This window comes from Aricia agestis, chromosome 2, assembly GCF_905147365.1.
Source record: "Aricia agestis chromosome 2, ilAriAges1.1, whole genome shotgun sequence".
Lineage (NCBI taxonomy): Eukaryota > Metazoa > Arthropoda > Insecta > Lepidoptera > Lycaenidae > Aricia > Aricia agestis.
This window is the reverse complement of record NC_056407.1, coordinates 21,419,491-21,428,057: the sequence shown is the minus strand read 5'-3', so window position 1 is coordinate 21,428,057 and position 8,567 is coordinate 21,419,491. Positions and strand designations below refer to the sequence as shown.

Genomic DNA, 8,567 nt, shown 5'->3' with positions numbered 1-8,567 from the left:
ATAAATCTCCAAAATTGTATCTCATTGAACAATTATTATTGTATTGTTGCTTCTATCTAGAATTAGAACTTTGTTGCGCTTTGTTCCTTTAATATTTTTAACTTAGTTTTAAGTAGAAAATGCATTTAAATATTTCCATAATATTCAATTAATAAATAATATTATCCAAATGTGATATATAATTTTAAGCTAATTTTAAGAACAGATGATACTTAACTATAAGTTCTTTAATATATTTTATTGACTTACTTTTCTTCTAAACAGTATTTTTGGTATTTCTAGACAGTTTAATGAAAGAACAAAAACACTTGTAACTTATTTAATAACTATGTATCTTTAACATTCCTTTTACTTAGTAAGTAATAAATTTATTCCAACTTTCTAGACACATCACTATTTTTATTTATTGACCTAACAAACTGTAATATAAGAATGATATTAATATTAAAACATTTTTTTACTTGTTGCTTATTACTTACTTAATTATCAAGACAATAAGTACAATTTTACTATCAGAAAGCATCACAAAAAGTATTTTAGTATGAGATTGTAAAACATTTTTTATTTTTACTCTAGTTTTTGTATTGAGATAAAAATAATAAATGATGTGAGTAATGAACTGTATGGTGAAAATAAACGTTTTTTTTTTTTATTATTGTAATTTTATTTCTTCCCTATTGAATGACTGGCATTTTCACAGACAGCAGCTGCAACAATATATTTTTTTAATTAATAAATAAAATCTGAACTACCATAGTACATCTGTAATTTGTATTAATTATTATTGGTGTTTTGCTGTATGTAACTCCAATAAGCATAATATTAATGTTACAGTTGAAGAAGACTGATGAAATGTTAGTCACAGTAACAGGATCCTAATTTCACCAATATTTTTGTAGAACACTAAAACCTTAAAAGTAGCAAGGTAATACTTACATCTTTATTCCTATTCAACTGAGCATCAATAATATCTTGGTCTACATTGCATGGCAGGAAAAAATCAACAATACCATACAATCCCTTAGAATCCAAGACCAGTCTATCTTCCCCTATTTCTAGATTTAAATCTTTGAGTTCAACCTGAAAAAAATATAAATTAATGTCTACTAAATAATATGTACACAAAATAAATATTTTGTTTTAGACTACGAATAATAAAAACTAAGGAAGAGAAACTGTCAAAAATTTGTCCGCAAGTCTACAAAATGTGAACGGAATACATGCATACTTTATGCATGTATTCGGTACACAATTTTGTGTTTTTATACAAGTGACAATCCTAAATTTGAATGTTAGTGTTTCGTAGTTATTGTAATATTTTAGTGTGCGACAAAGAACCAAATTCAATACGGTTGAAGCATGGGAGTAATGTTTCCATAGTTTTTATTATTCATAGGTTTTAGATGAATCTAAAGTGTGTTCAAAGTTTGAGAAACCCTAATATGTCTTTCTCATAAAGGTGGTGTTAAAAACTGAAATACACTTTAAAAGCAAAACTATAAAACAAGGAATTTAATGTAATATGTACTTACAGAACTTGGTATTTTAAATTCTGCTAACAGATATTCAATTTCTCCAGTGGGCGGCTCTCGTCTCAGTCTATAAGCTATCTCTGGAGGTTTAGAGACAACAGCTTGGGTTTTTGGAATTTCCTCAATCAATGGCTTTGTGGCTTCTGTATATTGCTTTACATCTCTTATCTGAACTCTATGGGTTTGTAATGTACCCATGGACTTTCTATGCTTTAGTATTGTAAACTTTTGCATGTCAATTTCAAACTGGTACTTATCCTGTAACCCTTCAAAGACCACCGTCAAAAAGAATGTCTGGAAGAGGTCATCCTTTTCAATCTTAGAAAAGAAGTCTGGATTTATAGCTACGTCATATACGGAGGCCGGTGCACCAGATTTATCAGCTTCAGTGCGCCCCTCGCCAATACTCATTGGCACTCTGTAGCTTGACGGGTCCTCGGAATTTAAGATTTGCATCAACTCCTCATTGCTGATGTCTCTAGGACATGGGATAGCTTCTGTCAAGCAAACATTAACAAATACCTTTTTACCTTCGGGTTTTGTAAATGTTTTAACACAGAAACCTGAAAATAGAGTATAATATTAAGTATGTAGACGAAGAGTAAGTATACCAATATGTTTAGATTACAATGCTATATTAACTAACATACCTGGCCTTGGTTTAACGACTTTGTATGGGTGCGGATCAACTGCTGACAGCAATTTGTTGAATTCCTCTTCTATAGGATCCTCCTGATAAAAGGAAAAAAACAGTAATATAATAATAGGTAAGATACTTACAACATTATCATAATTAGTAAAATATAATATTTACCGATATAATCCTCATATTCTTTTCCATTATTGAAGGATCTACTTCGAGAGTTATTGATTTCTTTGTCATTTTCTAGTTTCTACTGAAGCCCTATTACCATTTGAACTAATCAAATAATGATGTACGTGACTCGTACGTTTTTAAATAATATAAATATATGTCACTTTATATCAAATGCACAACGACAGCAAAATTATTTATTTTAATAATCAACTTATTAATTATTTATTATTTTTGCAAAACAGAAGATTGAAGAATGCAAATTGAAAATAGGCATTGTAAACAACCGAATGACAATTGACAGCCGACATTCGACAACAATAGCCGCATAGCCCGGGTGACCATATTTAAATTACAGATCTTGCCAAACTTTGGTCAAAAAACTGCCAAAGCCTGTAGTAAAAAATGCCTAAATCCTGCCATCTTTATTTACTGTTGTTTTAAAGTAAGAAAAGTAAAAAAACACATAATAATATAATATATTACATTTTTTATAAGATTAAACATTCGCATCGTCTTCTTCCATTTCTTCATCTTTATACATAGATTTGTTCATGCGATTCAAAATTTGAACTTAAAGGCAGTAAATATTATTTCATTTCTTTTTAAAGTTCATTTGGCGGGGGGTTTTTTAAATTTCTTAATTTAATTTTTTCATACTTTTTAAACTTGTGTTGGTTATAGTGCAGAATAATTCCTATCAACAGAATCATATTCTCATGATTACCATCTATCAATGTCCTTTTCGATGAGGCCGTTAAAATGAGCCCAAACATGAAACCTCCACTTTGGGTTCATACGAAGCTCGGTTCCTATAGAATCCAGGTGATGCTGCAGCAGCAGCATTTAAATATTTACTGTTTATATTTTATCTACTTCTTACTGGTTGTCACAATTAAAATGAGCCCAAACACGAAACCTTTGCTCTTAGTTGGCGAGGAGTTGGATATCCTATTGATTACCAGGTGATGCTGCAGCACCAGGTCAACTTTCCATTATTATGTGTATACGTATATTGTATATTCACAAATATCACGAACTAAAATGAAATATAAAACCTATCAAACGACTACAAGTTGCTAACGGCCTTTCATGAACCAGATAAACGTTGATTGTCCAGGATTGAGCAGGCTGATGATGATGAATTATAGCTAAGAACACTCTCGATCATGTCAGCTTTCAAACAAAAAAAACTAGATCAAAATCGGTCCACCCGTTTGGATGCTACGATGCCACGGACAGATACACACACAGACAAACAGACAGACAGACAGACAGACATGTCAAACTTATAACACCCCTCTTTTTTGTCGGGGGTTAAAAAAAGAGTTGAACTACAATGTAAAAAACCAAAAAGTAGAGAAGAAAAGCTAGAGCTGTCCTTGTTATATAAAACAACAAACAAAAAACTGAAAACTGATTACAACAACTATAGAATTAAAATAATAGAATCGAATTTGTTAAAGTCCGGAAGTCAAAAAAGAGCATTTAAACAACTTAACACTAACAAAGCATGGATACCAAAGCTCCAGTCAAAAACATCTCGCAAACACGCTCTATCAAGATCGGATATAGTCAAAACTACCTCAGATTTCTACAAGGATTTATATGCCTACCAGAACTTGAGCAATGACATCACAATCTTACCACAAACTTATACCACCAATACTAATCGAACCCTTCCAAGAGTCAGAAATAATCAAACAAATAGACAGACTAAAACAAGAAAAATCCCCCGGACATGACAATATACCCAATGAAGCGATCAAAATTGGAAAGTTGATACTGATCGGTCACATTACAAACCTTTTTAACAAAATCCTACTAGAACAAAAAGTTCCTGAAAAATGGACTGAATCAAAAATCACACTTATATACAAAAAAGGCGACCCCACAGATATGAACAACTATCGACCCATTAGTCTGCTACCTACTCTATACAAACTGTTCGCAGCTTGCTTGAATAAAAGAATCGAAAGAGTGATAGAGCAGCACCAACCTATAGAACAAGCACGCTTTAGAAGAGACTTCTGCACAATAGATCATGTCCATACTCTGGAACAAGTGATAGAAAAACACCAGGAATATCAACAGCCTTTATACCTAGCATTTATTGATTACGCGAAGGCATTCGACTCTTATATCTCACATAACAGCTTATGGAGAGCGCTAAAAGATCAAAATGTTCCAGAAACTTACATAAATATTCTGAAAGATATCTACAGCAAAAGTGTAAGCCGAGTAAAGCTGGACAGACTTGGACCAAAAATAAAGATATGTAGAGGCGTAAAACAGGGCGATCCGCTCTCTCCCACCATATTCATAGCGGTCTTACAATTTATAATGAAACAGCTTCAGTGGAACCGTAAAGGTATATGCATAAACGGAAAAAACCTGACAAACCTTAGATTTGCTGACGATATAGTTCTTTTTTCACAATCACCAAAACACTTAGAGCATATGATATCAGAACTATGTACAGTTAGCAATGAAATTGGATTATATCTAAATACGGAAAAAACTAATGACCAATAATCGACCAACGCCTATCTGTGTCAACAATACACACGAACTAGAGTATGTAGAAAACTACATATATTTGGGTAAATCCATCTCATTTAAAAGCTCTAGAAACCAAGATGAAATCGACAGGAGAGTAAACTTGACATGGAATAAGTTCTGGAGCCTAAAAGAAATATTAAAATCCACACTACCTCTGAAACTTAAAAAAATAATCATGGATGGATGTTTGCTGCCTTGTTTGGCGTATGGATCACAAACCTGGATCTACAATAAAAAGGCAATAGAGAAAATACAAAAAAACCCAACGTGCACTGGAAAGAAGTATTTTAAATATAAGGTTAAAAGACAAAATAAGAGCAAAAGACATCAGGCAAAAAACAAATATTATAGACGCTTTGCAACACATGAAGAGACAAAAATGGAAGTGGGCTGGCCACATCGCGAGAATGACAGATGAGAGATGGACAATTCTAACCACAAATTGGCCAGGCCCTGGCGGCAAAAGACCTAGAGGCCGCCCGAAAGAACGTTGGGTAGACGAAATCAAAAAATACGCTGGGAATAACTGGACAAAGAAAGCTGCATCAAGGAAAACTTGGAAAATTTTGGAGGAGGCCTATACCCGACAGGGGCCTTAACTTTATTTACTTTACCTCTTCAATAAACATATGTACTTATCATGTTTATCAAAATTATGTAAAAATATTTTTGTAAAGTTAAGGATAATAAAGAGGCTTTATTATTATTATTATTATTATGTTTGTGTAAGGTATTCCTTGCTCACGGGCAATTAAATCCCGGACCTTTGGAAGGCATGCGTGGGGCCGAAGCCAACACGTAGAGGCCCGTTACACAGTTTTAATCTAAATGTTATGTGACACTGGCCGGCCACTCTCCCTGTCCGCACTATGGGAGTACAACCAAGGAGAGCCAGCGGCCAGTGTAGGTCTATTACAGGGAATGGATATTAGAAATGATACCGGGCTATGGGGGTGAGGTGCTAGTGGACTGGGTAACTAGGACTATGGAAGGACTATGGCGTCTGCCGATACAACGTGGAAACATGTATCATAAAATTGGCAGACGGTGACTCGCCAACTCTTTGAATGGGCCCCTCAAAATAGTCGCACGCACTGTGCACCGAGGCGGCAACATTGACAGAGCAGCTTGAGGCAGGAGAGGTGTCGCTGGACTTTAAACGCTGATCATTTGCACCCTCAGAGGGTCCCATCACGTCGCCCACTCGCCACTTACGCTTCACATTCTCCCTCCGAGCCGAAGCTCTTGCGACTCCACTCTGACCGGCCGGTTAAGGCAAGCCAGAGGTAGGGCCTGATTCTCCGTCAGTGTTCACTCCGGCCGGCCGGTGAAGGCAAGCCGGAGATGGAGAACAGGGGCTTCCCTGGGAGCACTCGGGTTCGTGGGGTCGCTACTCCCCAACAGCTCGCCACAAGCTGCCCTGCGTGCTTATTATTATTATTATTATTATTATTAATGTTACTCTTTCTTACTAACGATGCAGTAAGTTGAGTGAAAGAGAAAGCTCATATCGGTGTATAAACAATGATATTCTATGTTACTAACGTATTTTAGAAACTCATTGTGTATAAACGTCAAAAGCCTGTAATGTTATGTCCGACCGAGTAGAACATAACAAAGGAGTCGGTCTGCATATTTCATGTTTTAAAAGTGCTAATAAAAGTGTTTAGTGAACGTTAAATGCAATATCTTGTTGGGTTTTGTGGTTCCGCTAAATAGTAAACCATAAAAACGGCCAAGGAATGCCTCAAACACGTGAATTTAACATAACATACGTAAGTTTTCAACAACGTTTTTTGGGCTTATCAATCGGTATTTTTTGTAAGTTAAAAAGAAAATTTATAAGTTTAATAATCACTTAATCATGCTGTTTATGCCATTAGTGATAAAAATGTCACATCAAGTAATAATTTGGCTACAAATATGGCATAGATTTTTACGTGTGCTTTAGGGATGCACCTTGCTTGAAGTAAAAATTTATATCGATAAAAAATAAAAATATTGTCATGGACTAAATTTTTTTTTTCAGGATTTGAAAATGCTTCAAAATAGATGACGAACAGAAATATTTAGATGCAAGTTTCATGCAAGTTTTTAATCCTTACTCCCTTATGAAGGCATCACAATATTGGGATTATCATTTCAAACGTAAGTTTGAAACAATGATTTTATTGAAATAAAAAAGTTCTAACGGAGAGTAAAATGATCAACAGCTTTTACATCTCCCCCCTGTAAGTACTCAAATCGTTACTTGGATTTACTTTTTGAAATTTTATCCTGGCATTACTCTTTTTTAATAAATACCAGACACAATAGATATTCAGTTGTTATGCGGCACCTGGGTTCCGCTTGGGGCTTGATGGGTTAAGTATGGAAAACTTACATAAAGCATATTGCCCCGTATACAATATTATAATATGTATATATTTTATAGTATTAAGTACATTTAATGTCACTAAACCAACTATTTTTTTAGGTTTTTGGAATGCTTCTAAAGAAAAGTTCAATATGATGGTGATGACGGAGAGACCTATAATGAAGATAATATTATTTTTAAGTTTAGATTATAACCGAGTACCTAATCTGGTAGTGAGGTGGAGTGAGGAGGGATGGTTTAAGTGAGGAAAATCTCCCTTATCACTACCACCCTCAGGAGACCCCCCCGTTTCTGGATATTGCATCACTTTCCCACACTTGTGCACGATAACGAATATCTAATGGTTAACATCCTCCCAATATTACACATTAAAAACCCTGTTAACACAATTTTAGGAAAATAATATAAAAACACAACATCATTCTTTACCATTCCCAGGAAAACTCCTTGTTGACACTTGACAGCAAAGATAATAATTTTATTAATTTACTAGCGACCCGCTCCGGCTTCGCACGGGTATAAAATATATAGCCACTGAAAAAATAATTAAAATCGATTTAGCAGTTTTGATTTATATTCATTATTACTACCCGTGGCTTGCATTCGGTACCGCCGCAAAAGCTACGTCTCGCAAATTTTAAATACAGTTTGACAAGGCTTTATATGAACGTGGCGAGAAAAGTAACAATGTATTTAAAGTGTTTAATTGAATAAGGATTAATGCTTTATTAGTTAAAATCGCTTTGGAAATTACCCATTATTTGTCGTTAAAAGTGTTATTACAAAAACTGTTATTGTGGGATATCCATAAGAAATAGACAATATTATAATATACCTACCATCGCGGAGTTTTCTGTAGACCTTTTCAATATTATTTACAACACTTGGTACATTATTTTGATAAACTCGTAGGGTTCAGCCTGCGTTTGCAATGTAAGCGGAAAAAATGTAATTATTTACGACATCACGACATTAGAAACCCCAACAATAACAGTATTTCTCCACTATTTAATTAATGTTATTATACTTATAAACCTTCTTCTTGAATCCCTGAAAATACTTGCATAGGACTTCAATCTGTATGGAAATAAAGAGCAAAATCGTGTAAATAAAAAATACTTTTTACTGATTCAGTGCGGATGACACGGCAGCCGTGTCTCATATAATTTTTTAATGTGTGCATACGCCACACACGTGAGCCGCGTCATTAAAAAAACGATTGTTTCACCCTCAAATTACACTTTAGAAGGTTCTACTCTAACAAAACCATCTTAATTTTCCT

At 34.3% G+C, this 8,567-nt stretch overlaps 1 protein-coding gene across 1 annotated transcript; it reads right to left on the bottom strand.

The window, feature by feature from the left end:
- Positions 1 to 344: 344 nt before the first annotated feature.
- LOC121739852 (PIH1 domain-containing protein 1-like) lies at positions 345 to 2,605 on the bottom strand. Its single transcript, XM_042132438.1, has 5 exons — positions 2,347 to 2,605; positions 2,183 to 2,264; positions 1,533 to 2,095; positions 937 to 1,080; positions 345 to 707 (listed from the first exon to the last, which is right to left on the bottom strand). Exons 1-5 carry the CDS (start codon positions 2,413 to 2,415, stop codon positions 675 to 677), a joined length of 891 nt encoding a protein of 296 aa, XP_041988372.1. The 5' UTR covers positions 2,416 to 2,605; the 3' UTR covers positions 345 to 674.
- Between the last annotated feature and the right edge of the window lie 5,962 nt (positions 2,606 to 8,567).

Coding starts and splice junctions, on each gene's coding strand:
- LOC121739852 (XM_042132438.1), bottom strand. CDS start 2,415: ATGACAAAGAAATCAATAACTCTCGAAGTAGATCCTTCAATAATGGAA. Junction 2,265..2,346: donor AGAATATGAGGATTATATCG/GTAAATATTATA, acceptor TCCTTTTATCAG/GAGGATCCTATAGAAGAGGA. Junction 708..936: donor AGTTGAATAGGAATAAAGAT/GTAAGTATTACC, acceptor ATATTGTTGCAG/CTGCTGTCTGTGAAAATGCC.